Source organism: Cuculus canorus, chromosome 2 (assembly GCF_017976375.1).
Source record: "Cuculus canorus isolate bCucCan1 chromosome 2, bCucCan1.pri, whole genome shotgun sequence".
Lineage (NCBI taxonomy): Eukaryota > Metazoa > Chordata > Aves > Cuculiformes > Cuculidae > Cuculus > Cuculus canorus.
In genome coordinates, this window is record NC_071402.1 from 135,621,275 (window position 1) to 135,636,933 (window position 15,659).

At 35.1% G+C, this 15,659-nt stretch overlaps 1 protein-coding gene across 2 annotated transcripts in view; it reads right to left on the minus strand.

Moving 5' to 3' along the window:
• The window catches only part of VPS50 (VPS50 subunit of EARP/GARPII complex), a 79,978-nt gene that overhangs the window by 19,254 nt on the left and 45,065 nt on the right, over nt 1–15,659 (minus strand). Inside the window, exons 18-23 of one of the 2 annotated variants that reach the window (XM_054058769.1) lie at nt 15,464–15,640; nt 11,135–11,253; nt 9,581–9,687; nt 4,121–4,242; nt 3,095–3,151; nt 215–295 (exon numbers count right to left, since the gene is read on the minus strand). In XM_054058769.1, the coding sequence (XP_053914744.1) occupies nt 215–295; nt 3,095–3,151; nt 4,121–4,242; nt 9,581–9,687; nt 11,135–11,253; nt 15,464–15,640 (663 nt within the window). The remainder of the gene's footprint in view (nt 1–214; nt 296–3,094; nt 3,152–4,120; nt 4,243–9,580; nt 9,688–11,134; nt 11,254–15,463; nt 15,641–15,659) is intronic. The other variant, XM_054058770.1, reaches the window with a different exon arrangement.

Below are 15,659 nucleotides of genomic sequence, written 5' to 3' on the forward strand. Positions count from 1 at the left end.
ATTTTATTGTTACATTTAGCAAAAGCTATTAAAGTAGCTTTATTGTATAGTAGAAAAAAGTGATTTCATGATGCACCGTGAAAATAAGCCTTAGCTATTACACATACTGAACACGAAGAGAGATAAAAATCAGAAAGCCTTGATGAAATATAATTCTTAGATTTCCAACACGTATCTGTATTCCACTCTGCAGTGACAAAATCCAGGTACTTACCAGATCAATCAGACTCTCCTGAATTCTGCTCAGTGTAGTGCGTAATCTGCTGCTACCGAGGCCTAGTCCTGTTAATTCAAACTGGAAGAATTACATTCTATTTAAGTTGGGAAAGGAAAACTCATTGGTTTAAACTTTACAGTTATACAGCAAAACAGCTGCAATTTACTTCTATTAAAGTTTTAGCACATAATCACAACCATACAAAATGAAAAGAAAATCAGCAGAGGTCATGGCAATCAACACTGCACTGGTGTGAAGGATGACCCAAGCCCCTTTCATGAAGATGACAGCTTATCATTCATACCAATGAAGAACCAGTATCCTTTATTGTTATAATAGTGTATTTGGGTGCAGGACTCCATATTTTTTCATTTCCTAGAATGGTGCACCACAATGCCTCCGTCGAGACTTGCATGCACACCACACCCAAGACAAATGGTCTTGATTTCTCCTCCAAGCTATAAAATTTCTTGTAATCCCTTATTAAATATCTCACTTGCATATGTAAAATTATATCAATTAATCTTTATAAAATTGTCGTATGTGCTTATAAAGATCGACCTGAGAAAGGTGCCATCTTCATGTTCACAGCTCAGAAGATAATGGGGCAGATGCTCAGCTGGGGTAAATCAATATAGCTACACTGATTTCCTAGTAAATGCAATGAATTACACCAGCTGAGGTCCTGATTCCACATGCATAATTACTATAGCTATTTACCTTCTTTCAATTAGATAAACACCGAACAAATTAACACAATAAAAGGAAGAGGAAATGGGACAGATAAGAAACACTTATTTCAGGGAAGTGTAAGTATTTGAATACAGTTCTGGTATGTGATTCACACCAAAAGGCAATTTACTGAGCAATATTTAGTCTCCTGTTGTACGCTGTATTATCAAACTTATTTTCAGTGCACTAAATCAGGAAAGGAAGCGTTTGAGATCATGTCATCTCCTCTGCTCCTTTATATACAAAGCAGTATGGTTTAGGTCCCCCTTTATTGCATCTAACTTTTCTGACTTAAGATGTCCATCTGCCTCAAACCTCCTATAAATTAAATGAAAATGTAGATCTGAAGTGAATTCCCACTGAAAGTATAATGTACCGAAATCTAGAATCTGATCTAGGAGACATGAATTTCTATCCTAGTGCCACATTTGATAAAAAGAACTGTTCACACTTTGATTGTTCTGCAGGTGAATTTTTACCAAATAATTTGTGTTGAAATATCAGTTGTGAACTGCCTTCGATTTTGCATATATATGTGTGAATATGAAAATCATTTTCTTTTCCTTTGAGAAACACACCCTTAATCGTCCAAATTATCTTTTTTTCCTCCTTAAGTCATACAGCAGATATTTTCAAGATGTAGCCATAAGGACTGCAAGTCCAAGACCAGCTATTTCCCTCTTAAGGTTAGAACAAATAGAAAGAATACCCTTCTTAGGGGAAAATATATATCTATATTAAAAATGTATTTGCCAGTTTCAGACATTAGATTTCATTCTAAGAAAATTGCATCTGCACCATCAAAACTACATTCAATCTGCCACTGAACCTTTCTTTCTGCCTTTCAATTACTAACTTCCAATAGCTACCAGTCACTTTCACTTACTTATTCTGTGATTATATATTTCTTTCTAACAAAATGGTAATTTCACATTTGAAACATATATAAAGGAAGGAGAATGTAAAAACAAAATTATGTCCATAAAACATTATATACCAAGAACCAGTTACAGCCTGAAGTCAGAATTGTGCACTCATATGTATGAGGGGGAAAAAAAACAATAACCAACCAAACAAAACAAACAAAAAAAAGGTTATTGCTCAACATTTTTCCACAAGGATAGAACGTTATGACTTTACATGGAACATGTCACTCATCACTATAACTGCTCTGCTTCATGGAAGTTTTTGCTATTTCTGTATGCAAAATGGTACCTAATTAAATTCCACAAATTGATGACCTAGTACAGCTAGTAAGCAGAGCATTAGACAATTTACAGAATAATTTTACTCATCATCAATTCTACATAACCTCTTACAGTTAAAAAACAAATATGGTTTACATAAGAATAGTCACTGATTTATAAATTATTATAGTGTCTTATCAAAACAAATTAAAACATCTCAAATTCATTCTGGTACGGAAGACTATTCTGGGCCATATTCATGAATGTTTTATGCTTTCATGAGCAGAAATTAAAAACAGGCCATTACTCTTAATTTCATATTAGGTTGCTCCATAATTTGAGATAAGGAGGAAAGGCAGCCATAACTTGCATCCCAGAAATCAAAAAAGGTTTGAAAGAGCAATTCTGGTAACAACAGTGTGCAACTTCTGGCAGTGAAGGAAGCCAAACACTGACTACATAGGACAATCATTCTAAAGAACTCTGGAAAGAGTAATGGCTTAGCATCACGACCGGACACAGCACTCAACACATCTACTTTAAATCCTGGATTTTCATTGAACTGGCAATGAACTCTATACAATTAATCACTCTTTTTATGTATGTACTTACTTATGCATAAAACATAAGCATGATTTCACTAAGAATTTCATCCATTTAAGGAAGTGATATTATCAGCGTACTCTTAAGAATCCCATTTGATGCTATTTTGTAAACAAAAATAAAACAGCAACACTCTCACTGGTCTAAATCACATACCATCACCCATCTCTATATTCTAAAGGTTTATAAACACTGTGGGAAGTGAGGACATTCAAGCAGCATTACAAGAGGGTTTATTACATTCACAGACCCTTTGTAAGCAGTATGTTTCCCATGGAAAATCATCTATCAAAACAAAAATTAGGCACACTACAAAACCATGAAAATTATACCACCCATTGGCTATAATGTTTACCTGCCTAGCACTGTGCTGTTCTCTGTTAGAAGTAGAGAGTGAGGAACTCAGTATGGGCTTTAAAACCACAAAACAGGAGGTGCAAAAAAAAAATAAATAAATGCAACACAATATGAATACCTGAGCAGCTGACTAAACCAATGAAAATCAATTATAGTATAACAATAAGCAAACAAAAAAAGCCCACTCCACCCATCTTCTAAACACAAACAAATTACAGATACATTTATTTATCCTGCCAAAGAGAACAGCTCAAAAGCATTTAGAACCACATGTTGACACTGAAAATCCATTACAATTTGCCAACAGAGGATGATTAATTTGGAACCCCACAATATTATTACTTGTGGAATAATTTAGGGGCCAAGAGAGGAAAATTGTTTTTACATGGAACTTTTCAAAAATGCTCTATGGCAGTTCTGTTGAAAGCTGATCTATGTCACGTACATACAATGCCAACAAGCGTTTATTTCAGCTACAAGATTACTCAAAAAAAATCTGTTTTCATTAATGCAATCAGTTTGACAGAAGAACATTAGATCTGAAAAAAATGTATTTCAAATCTCTTAAAGCTGAGTTGCTACTTAATTTTCATGGTTTACTTTTTGTCTTCCTTTTGCTATTCTTATCTAAGCTAGAGAAATACACACAGGAAAAATAAACCACCTCACACTCTCCAGGCTACAACCAACCACCCTACTCTTGCAGACTGCTCCTTTGCTCCTCACTTTCTGCCACTACTTTTAGGTATTTCATATTGTCTTTCCTTTCAAGATACTGCTGGAAAAAGAGTATAGAATCTATTCATAACACAAGGGGATTCATGTCCTGATGGATAATGATGCTCCCAGTGCTTACTCTCCCTGATGCTGATCTAACAGTCTTTTCATATTCCTGCATTCAAATCCATTCTGTTGCCACTATTTTTGCAAGGTATTACTTATTAGGTAGTGTTTTAAGCAATGAGATCTCCTCTGTATTCTCCATGTACAGTGATACTTAGAAATGAATAATGTTTCTACCTACCGCATCATTTCGGCCGAAAAACGTATAGACTGCATACAAATAGTAATCGAAGAGCTGAGACATGAAGTGGATCACATCAAATGCAATTGGTTTCAGAATATTCATCATTTGCATGTATTTCCCTTAAAAATTAAATACAGAAGATCAGTTTCCTCAGAATAAGTATTACAAAGACTTTACAAAGTTTGCTATTTAACCTTGAATATTGATTAAGAACAACATAGTAATATTTTAGAGACTGGAAGGACACCACAAATGCCTCAAGACTTCTCAAATATGGATGTTAATCAGTATCAAAATGTCTAGAACCATACTTGGCCTTCTGGTACCAAGTTAAAAAATACACAACTTTCTGGATCCTCTATATGTTCAGCTTCATTTAGCAAAAAAAAAAAAAAAAAAAATCTCCTAAAGTGGTCTCTGGCAAATGATATATAGAGCCACTGAAGATTTTATGCACTGGTGTATGCTTATATATGCATATATGGATATTTTTCAAGCAATAGAAAATCACAGAATAAAAACAATATGCCCAAGACTGAATTTTACTCAACAACTATAGGAATAATGTGTTTCACATCAGTAACATAGAATTTTCTGCTTGCCTTCCCAAAATAACCCAAAAATCTCCAAACCAACCAACTAAAAAAAAAAAAAACTCAGGATCTTCATCTACATGTTAGCAGAGTCAAACCGATCATGGAATTTGGACTCTGAAAGAATTTTTTCTCTACAGGGCTAGTTCACAGGGCCTACAGTTTTTACTTCTGTTTTTCAGCATTGAGCATGGCTCTTTTCATAGGGACATACTAGAACCAACTTAATGAAAACGCTGATACTGCAGAGACCCTACATTTCATGCTGGCTGGCTGAAAAATTACATACTGCTTGCCTTATTACCACCTTAAAGACATAAAGAATACATGATAAGCTTTGAGTTATTATAGGAACAGACAGTAATTTTGGAATCAAAACTTAAATGAAGTCCACGTGGCACACAGGATATAGCAGACCATTCAAGCCATTGTCATATTCCAGACGTGTTGAAGTGACAGGTTGCAAAAAATTACATGAGGGCACTAAAATAATTTCTTTTTTGTAGTCAGCAACACTGTTTTTCAAGTTAATGCTGTGTCCCGGAAAGTAATTTGCTAACTGACACAAAAATGTTTTTTTTAGGCAGAGAAACTGAGTAACAAAGAAACAAAATTAGCTTTTAGTATCAGGGGGATTGATTTTTTTTTTTTTTTTTTAAGCAATTATTTGTGTAGGTTAGTAAAGATAGCAGTCATTTAACAAATACACGACACAGCTCCAGACCTGATAAGATGATACAGCACTGTGGTAAGAATCAAACAATAACCTGACAACAATACTTTCCATGTTCCTATCTAACTTAAGTCTCTCTGCTTGAATACTATGAATCTACACCCCAGTTTGCTAAACACATGCAAGCACGTATTTTCTTATTTTGGGATATTTGACATAGGTTGCAATGTTTAATATTTGGCGATTTAGACCAATACCTAATCCTATGCTTAATTATTAACGTTTACATCTACAGAGTTATTAACGAACTGAAAAGTAGACTTTAAAAATTCTATTTGTCTTCCAAAAGGAAAACTCAAGTGCAGCCAACTCCAGCACAGCCCAGCGAGGAAGTTTTTGGATGTCTGCGAGAGGATGGTACCCAAATCAAAGCAGTTTTCACCTTCGTATGTACTATCTGAATATTCTGTTATGCCAGAGGCTTCTTTTTGCCCACTTACTCTGAGATATACACATTTTTAAACTCACCTGCAACCTATATTGATATATAGAGATACATAAGGATGATGTGTCACATTCTGGACAGTTAGATTTCCAAATTACTGTGCAGCTAGCATGAATATTCAAGGTAATCTCTTGGGCAGTATCTTATACTTTTCCAAAGGGCTATACAGTGTACACTGCCCAAGTATTGTCCCTATAGAAGTCTTCTGATGCCAAGAACATTTCTCTATTACTACATCACTCCGCATCTTGACACAACAAAAGTTCAAAGAATATTTCCTCCTAGTTGCTCTAACAGGATGCCAACTTTTAACTTCTTTACATTGTTCCCTAGTTGAAGTTTCTGTTTTGGGTGGAAAAGTGGTACATGAGAACATTTCCAAACAGCACTCAGCCCAAATCCACACCATGGTAGGACTTCCAGAAATACTTGAAAACAGTACTTAAAGAGTTTCTGCAATCCAAAGCAGCTTGACTTTCTAAAGGATATCGTTAATAGCTAGAATGGCTGAACATTTACTAGGGTTGGGTTTTTTTGGGGTTTTTTTAAGTATTATTTCCAGCACTTCTTTTGTCCTTAAAGACAGTAAGTAGAGACTACTCCCTATCAGACTAATCTACATGAAACTGATGACTAAAACCAAAAAGGTAAATAAATACACAATATCCTGAATAACATATATATGAGTTTTAGTCTATCTGGGTTCATTAGTAAAATAATTTCCCAGGGACTCTCACAATTGCAGACATGCAGCCTCCTATGACACACATTAGGAGCTAAAAGGCCACTTCGAAGGAAAATGTGAAAAGCCCATTGCAATTACATAATTTTGAAAGATATAGGGCTTTTAAAGTCCCATGAGTCTCTATGCTACGTGACCAACCACTTCCTCTAGCTAAAAGCTTACTGCTGTGAGATTTATCACATTATTTTCTTAAAGTTAATTGGTTTTAAAGCAAGCAAAATGTAAGAATTTTTTCTCCAGAGAACATTCACAACAAAAGCAAAAATGAAGGGCATTATAAAAACTTCAAGCTAAGAAATAGCTACCCAGTCAGTCTATACAATGACATTATCATGAATCATTCTTGCTGATGCATAGAACATAGATCAAATTATTCAATACAAATTAAACATCAGTTCATTCTTCCTTAAAATTTTAAGTCAATACACTACTTGATAGGAAAAAATCAGCATTTTGAATTAACCTAATGGTTACTTTATACTGGAAACAGAGAAATAATTACCTCATTTATTAACTTGAGGGGAAAACAAATTAATACTGTTCATTTCAAATTCAAATTAAACAAAGTTATAGCATCTCTCACTTCAGTCATACAGAGCAACTGAGTTACGTAGTTCATAAATATTAAGCTACACTTCTTGTTATCTAGTCTCCATACAAAGCATAGAACAAACAGAAACAGACCAAATGGGTTATGAGCACTGTTACAATCATTCACTGAGAACCACATTCAGAGAACATTCCTTCCTAAAACATGAGGCGATCATTTCTGTTATTTGATTGGGCAATTTAAATAAAAGCAGCATCTCCATCTCACTCCAGACTTCCCTTCTTAAACTTAGTTTCCTTTATGATTTGCTTTTAACTAGGATCAGGGAGGTGACCTAGATTTACCAGAAGTCAGGTTAATGGATCATACAGGAGACAGGAGTATCAGTGATGAAACGTAGCAGGGACAAAAACCAAGTAGTCACATTACTGCCACCAAAACAGATATTTCTTAAATAAACAGAATTTTAAAAGAGAACAGGTTTTTGCATACAGAACACATCTACAGTGTCCCCTGTACTTGGGTCTCTACTTATTTTCTGAGACGCCACATTATTGGTGCTGCATACGCAAGTCACTATTATATAAAACTTCCTATAAACTAGACCCTTAGGCCAAACTGGTTGCCTAGATCTCCTGTGCAAAGGGCAAGCAGCTCCAGAAAACAGGAGCTAAGGTATCTATGTGACAACATGCAGGCAAAGACATCCAAGAGAGCAAACAAACGCTATCATCTTCTGGAGTTACCTACAGTTCTCCACTGATAATGAAGGGAACCTGTCTGATGGGAAAATATTCAAGGAACAGGACCATACCTGGATCTCCTACAACCTAGCATCATGCTCAGTCAAATCTGCCAAGCAACAACATGCTTATCTTCATGTTTAATACAGATCATTCAAGAGACAAGAGGAGAGGCAAAAAGGGGAGGAAAACTAATAAATCCAATAGTCCGGCTAAATAGTAGTATCTTATTTTTTCCTTTTTTTTTTACTCAGGCATTAACCATTAGTTAAAGAAACGTGTCTGATAGCCTTGGGGATGCTACCTGGAAGAAGCGGATGAAATATTTGCATGCTAAGGCCAAAAGTCATAACAAAAGATGACTGCATTTTCAACTTCTGTGCTAGAGGTTAAATATGCCGTTTATGTCTAACAGAAACACGGTGCAAATAAACCTGTTCCATTTGTGATATCAAATGGGAGATATTCCTCAGAAAAGATAAAAACTAAGGTAAAAATGAGGCAGGGTCGCTGCATATTAGAAACACGAGAAACTGCAAAGAAACTAGAAGCAAAGAATGACAAGGACACGGACAAAGGGGAAAAACAGACCTATTCACTCAGGAAGTTACATCAAGTGCTGGAAATACTAAATGTTTTGCCCTAATAAATTTTCCAGAGATGGTAAAAATCCGGACATGACAGGACAAAAATTGTAGACAAACAATACAGCTGAAAAGCAAGAATGAATAGTTTGCCTTGGTCTTCATTGGGGACAATGATATTGACAGTGAGAAAATTGAGGAGAAAGTGAACACGGTGGCGAATTGAATTCGCCATTTTCAGCCACACTGAGAATGAGATGGAAAAGACCTTAAAGCAGTCAAGCTATAGGAGTAAAGGAATCAGAACATAATAAAAAATGCCTGTGAAATCAACAGTCTGGTAATCAGCATAATTATCTGTATGTGCAATAAGTAGTCACCACATGGCTTGCACCACTATGATTGAAAGACGGCAAATAAAAACATATTTAAGAAGATGGAAAACAGTCATCCAAGCAACTATTGAACAACTGCTTTAATTTCTAGGATGCAGAACTGCTCAGAGCAGGTCTAAGGAGATCAGATAACTCAGCAGCTGGTCTGATCACATCTTGACCACCTCAAGATAGGGATACCCTAAACTCCCCAGGGATTACTAGGATACACTCCAATTACTGAAATTATCAATATGGGAATGCACTTTTCTTCTAGTTGTCTACCACGTAGTAAAAACAGTTGTTCTGGATTTGAGTAATGAAAGGGCAACGCACCCCCCCAATCTTTAAGTACTTTCATAACTTTTCACAACATAGAACAGAAATGTTTCATGTCCATTGTTTTTACCCATTCAATAGTTTGGACAAATAATCCACCATTATTGGCTGAAAACAATATATGCATGCAGATTAATTTTCAAAGTAGAAATAACTCGCAAGATATAACCAAAATTGTCTATTTAATAAAAATAATTTGGTTTAGTGCTTTATTCCTGTTTTATTAACATTTTCAAAGAGTCCAACTAGTTATATTTTTCAAAAGCTTTAAAATTCATGTAACGTATTTGCTATAATCCATAGGTTTGCATTAAAATAAGACTATATAAAAACTACAATTGTTCTACATACCAACAAGCCTTACTACATTCAATGTAGTGTTTGTTAGGATAGGTGCATTCACTTTATTGAGGTTATAATCTGATCTCTTTCTGCTCCTCAGAGTTTCTCGAGAAATGCTTTAAAGAAAACAAAAAACAAAATACACCAAATGTGACCGCTTATTATACTCAAGCACATGCAAATACAATTTAGTAGAAAAGAAATCTTTCCCCTCCTTTCTTTCACATGACTGTATGTCTTCCAGTGCAGTATTTTATTTATAGAAAAGCATAACTTGGGTTAGGATTCTAACATTTAAAGAGAGAAACCTGGCCTAAATTACATAAAATTGTGCTCGACAAAGGAGTTTGAGTTGTAATCCAACACCTGAATTCTGAAGGTCTCCATCTGGCCTCAGCAATCGCTAATCATTCTGACTCAAATTCATGGTTTATGAATCAGAGGAAAAAAAGCAAGTAATGACAAAACAGAGGGAGACTGGTAAGCTACAGCTGAAAATTACTGTCTGGAAATGGAAACAATTTTGAGGCAGATTAAACTAAAAAGACATTAAATGTTTCAGAAATTGTCATCTTGCAAGAAGCAGGGAGCTGGACTCAATGATTCTTACAGATCCCTTTCAACTGCCACACCTCAAAATGACATTCCTCTAAAAAATTCAGAATGCTTCAGTTTCACAGCACAAAGCTACAGGCAGTGACTGTGGCTTGTTCAAATTAAGTCATTTTTATCATTATCTCCACAACCCCTTTGAAACAAAGTAGTTTACGTGACATATCCTATGAAATGAAGCTAACAATATTTTATCCTAAAGAGTTATCTCATAAAAAAAAATTCCTCTGCTTTGAACCAAGTGATGGCTTTCTAGTTCTCCCGCAGTCCTCCACATACAAACAATGTTAGTCTGCTTCACAAAATCTGAATGATCGTCTAAGCAGTACAGTGCCTTAGACAGAAGTTTGTATTTCAGATCCTTTTAAAGGCTACAGTTGGCTTTTGTTTGTATGAATATATAAGTATAAAATATCTCTCTATATATATATATTTATAAAAATGTAATAGGCATATTCATGTACATCTATGTGTGTATATATATTCTTAAAGAAAAAGTGAATTTAAAATTGTAAATTGCTGTCTTCAAGCTATGGAAGAATTCAATTTTATTTTTTTCTATATAAAAGTTTACTGCTTCAAGCTATTTGTCTATGAACTACTCTGGACACAACAGAAATTATACGCATGCACAAAAATAGCTGCAGAAGAACCTTTATTTAATATCTAACTCTTGCTAATCATTTTTCCACTACCTGCTTTAGGAAGCCTTTATCCTCCTTCAAAATCTTGCCTTCCAAAATTTCTTTCTGCAATAACGATGAGCGGTTTCACGTTCCTCCCCCTCCCAGAGTTTTAAGTGCTGAGCCTTTCTAACTGTGCAGGTAGCATAAAGATCATTTGATTATTATTCCACTGTTACAGATTATAGGTTAAACAGAAAATAAATTAATTAGACTACTAACATGAAAAGCATGTAAATGAGACCAAGGACTCACACAGTACACTTACCTTTTCACAGGGGCATCTCCTGTCTGCTCATCTACGTAATCTCTTTTCAACTCTTCAGGAACATCGCTGTCACTATCATACTCTTGATATGCACTTTTTTCTTGTTCATCTGATTCATACTATTAAAAAAAAAAAAATAAAAGAAAAAATATATTGACCGTCATTAGTTTCCAAATATATTGACCGTCATTAGTTTCCTTATAATAGTGTCACTATTATAAGGAAATGGATTAAGGATTTAATGTCTCATTTTGGTCACTTTTTGGCCTTCACCTCGATCAGAATACAAATGACTTTGATGGCTGAAAGGCTGCTGACAATGTTCATTGAAAATGCTGCAGGCAAGTAATTAAAGCCATTTTTAAGTGCACTTCAAAGCAAACTTCTGTTCTCATGATGTTGATTAAGAATAAATATTTGCATCATTTTATTTCTCTCACCTACTGACAGGTTGTTTTTTTGGTTTCTTGTTGCTGTATCAAGTACCTACATATCTCAGCTTTAATTTGCTAATAAATAAAGCCTTGTAATAAAGCCTCAAAAGGTATCCATATGGTAGCAATAAGCCAAAAAAGCTTGGTACCACACAATCCTTAATTATTAATGCAAGAAGACTAAACTGTTGCTTCACAAAAATACTTACTTATATTGTACACATTTATTTAAAAAGAAAGACCATCAAAAAACCAACTTGCAGTTGTTTATAAAATTGATTTTAGTATACTTCAAAAAACCCATTTCTAATAGAGAGTCTTTCTACCACTTAACCTGTTAGAGACCAAGGTGATTTTGACTATGCACAAACATGTCAAGAAAACCATAAGCAGCAAATGCTACTACAAAAATGTAAGTATTTCTCATGGCTACTATTACCATGTAACTCTTTCTCTCACTCATTTTTCTGCATGCTGTTCTATCTACATCAACAGCAAGAAGAGTAACTTTGTATATATCTGTATGTTCTACACATGGAAACTTTGCACTGTACATGGAACAAACAAAAACTGCTGAGCAAGCAAGGAACAGAATTCTGCAACCCAAACTCATAGAGGAAAATATAAACCACAGTCATGCACAGCAATTCCTGGTCCAAGCCAGCTATGGAGGCTTTTAAAGACCAGCTCTATGAAAGCAGTATATTACAGAAATGAGAAGCCGACTCTACAAATTCAAAGCAAAACCACGGACAAAAGAATGCAGTATGAGACATACAAGAAGAAGAAACATTTTGATCATTAGTATTCACAGGCAAAACTTCTGCCTAATGAAAATTTCAGACAAAGGAAAGCCATAAGGAAAGCAGCTCAGTTTATTTAAAAAATGAGCTGAGTTCATGCTTGATTAAGGACAAAAAGAGTCATAGTTTAACTAATTTGGCTGGAACATGAGTATGGAGAATTACCACCACTTATTATGCATTAACATATAATAAACGACATGTTGATTGAACTAAAATCCAGTGACAGTAAAATGATAAATCGACTACAATTCATATTAATATATGAATCTGACAGTTGACATAGCAACTGTCTTAACGACGTAGATTAAAAGAATTATAAGTAGTTTTCTTTTTACATGGAAAAATACTCTATTAAGTCCCCTCAATCTAATGCTATTAATGAGCTACAAAAGTTATTTAATGAGATAAAAATATCTGCATTTCAAAATAAACAGTAAGCAACTCACAACTGTTAAATAGTGACCTTAACCTGAAAAGTCCCCATAAATCTATTTTGAATAAGCACAGCCTGTGGTAAAATTTTGAAGTGCTAAAAGGAATTCAAGTATCTTGTAGCAATAAATCAGTTCATAAGAGTTTATGCATTGGGCCCAAACAAACCCATGGGACAGTGGTAAGATTCATCAAAGTTGCAGTGTGTTACAAAATTGTAAGTTAACTATATCACAACAAAGAAATTTTAGGGAGATACAGAAAAGGGACGGACATAAAGCACCTCACTGAAGCTCAAGATACAGAGTTGAGGTGACTGGACCCAGAGGCTCATCTTCAGCCGTACAGAAGTGCAACAACTAAACAGTAAGAGTTTATAAAATACTCAAAAGAAATCTTGACAGTTCTTACCACTCTACAGATCATTTGACAAGTAAATGAATCACTTATGCATTTGTCAAAACATTTAGAAACACGTCTGCATTCTCTGGAAATAAAATGTTGTGACCTACATCTGAAATATTTTCAAGTGCTAAAACGTGCCCTCACCTTAACTGGTCAGTCAAGAAACCGAAACATGAAACTGAAATACAAATTCCTCTGTAGAAATTTTACTCCACACTATCTAAGCAAGTTATTTCTGCTTCTATGTGAAGGTTAACAAAATAGGTGTAACATTTTTTTTCAAAGAAGCGTTATTTCTATGTGTCAGCACTTTGGAACAGCCAGCAATTGAGAGAGGAGATGAAAAATGTGAAAAAGGAATGTAGGATGGTCACCTGGGGAGTATACTCACTAAGGTCACAAGAAACTAGGTTCTAAAAGGAGCCAGGTTAGATAGTCTGTACAGCTACTGACAAGTTCATTAGCCCATTCTGTGCCTCAATTCTGTGTAAATGCGCATAAATCTTCCCTGGCTCACCAAGATTTATGGAAGGATTTTATCTTTCTAGTCACTGAGTTAGCTGCCAAATATAGTGATGAAAATCAAGTAAGTGCCTTCTTAGCATTGTTGAACATCCTCGTCTGCACTGTCAGTATGATTCCTCAGATTTACTTAACATCTTTTGATATTAAACACAGTTAATTCCCATTCTCCAACGCATTATACTGAAATTATCACATGGAATAAACCTGCTAATATGCAGCACTGCTAGAAACATGTCAAACAAAAGAAATATTCATGACAACTGATTTCCACAAGGAAGCAAGAAAAATCAAAAGCATCATCCTCGATAATCAATTTTAAATTACATTAAGGAATCTGTAACTTAAGTTTACTTAGGAAAAAAAAAGGTTAGTACTATACACTATTCCCAAGTTCTTTCCAAATACCACTACCTTTAAGGTTAATAAAACCTATTTTACACTATGCGTAACTAAATCTAATCCATATTTCACAAGAAAAATGTGCAATAAATCGTATCATTGATATTTCATTTTTTTTCCACATAGAACACCCTGTCCCTCTCTTGTCAAAGGAAAGCCAAAATTCATTATAATTCTTCAGCAGGCAAAAAAACAGATTTTATCAATTTTAATATTAAAGTTTCACTAATGAACACTAAATGGGTACACAGCTTTGAAAAAGTGGACAGTGCAGCCAGTCTTGCAAGTCCCTGACAACATGCAAGCCTATCAAATGGGACATTGTCTGAAATTAAAGACAGAGAAACCACAACACATTTTGCCAAAAAAACACATTTTGCCATACATGTAACACATCAGTCTACTAGTAATTCATGGGAACTGATCTCCCTCTAGCCTATTTCACCAAACCCACAGCCTGCCACTGCTGAACCAGTAAAGGCAGCTCTCAGTCCCACCAGAGAACACATAAGGCATCCAGACAGCAATTTACTAGAACCTCATCTCTGCCCCAGTGCTTGTCGCTATAGCAGCATCTACATGCAAAGCATGAGGCAATCCTGCACTAACACACTAATGCTTACTGTCTTAAGTAGCTTCAGCTCTGGTGGGGATTGGGCCTCACACACCTTCAAAAAACAGATAGCAGTGAACAACCAGCACGAAAACAGCAGCCTTTACTAACAGAAACATATTCCAGTGGCTAGAGACAAATTCAGAATAAAAAGACACTTTTCCCCAGGATGATTAGATGGTAAAATTCACATTACCCCAAAATGCAAAAGGTTAAGTTAATTTTCTAGTCTTTCTTCAGAAAAAAATCTTTTAGAAAGCAAAACTATTGCTAGGTTTTTGACAGAATTCTAAAAAAATACACAAAATTATCATTCAGTTTCATAGTAGATCCCACTTTAAAGTGAGCATCCTGAGCATATAAATTGCAAATAAAAAAATATTTCCACAAAGAATAACTTAACCCTTGAAAAAATACTAATTTATGTGGAAAGTGTCTTGCTAGCCTTGAGGAGCACTGGACTTCAGTGGAAAAAAAAATATTGATCCACTGCAAAACAAACTGAACTTTAAACAGGATGCCTGGCTTCCTGGCACTGTTAAAAGCAAAGCAACCTGCCTAATTAAAGGAGTAAAGTGGCTTGAGGTTTTACACAGTACTGCAGTTAACTGATCCCTGTACTAAGACATTTTGCCATCATTGATACACAAAATAAATCACCATTAAATGAGTGCAAGATTTGCTTTTTTTTTTTTCCCCCTGAAACACTCCATACCCCATTGGAAGCTAACACGTCTTCTGTCTCATCATCTTTGCTGTCAGCCTGAATTTCAAAAGGGTTTCCTCCGTTACAGTACTGCTCAAATAATGTTGCTGTTGTTGAAATTGCTGAAGCAGGCTGCTTACTAGGTGACACAGACGGGGAACGTGACTGCTCCATGAACTTAAATTCCTATTAATAAAAACAAAGT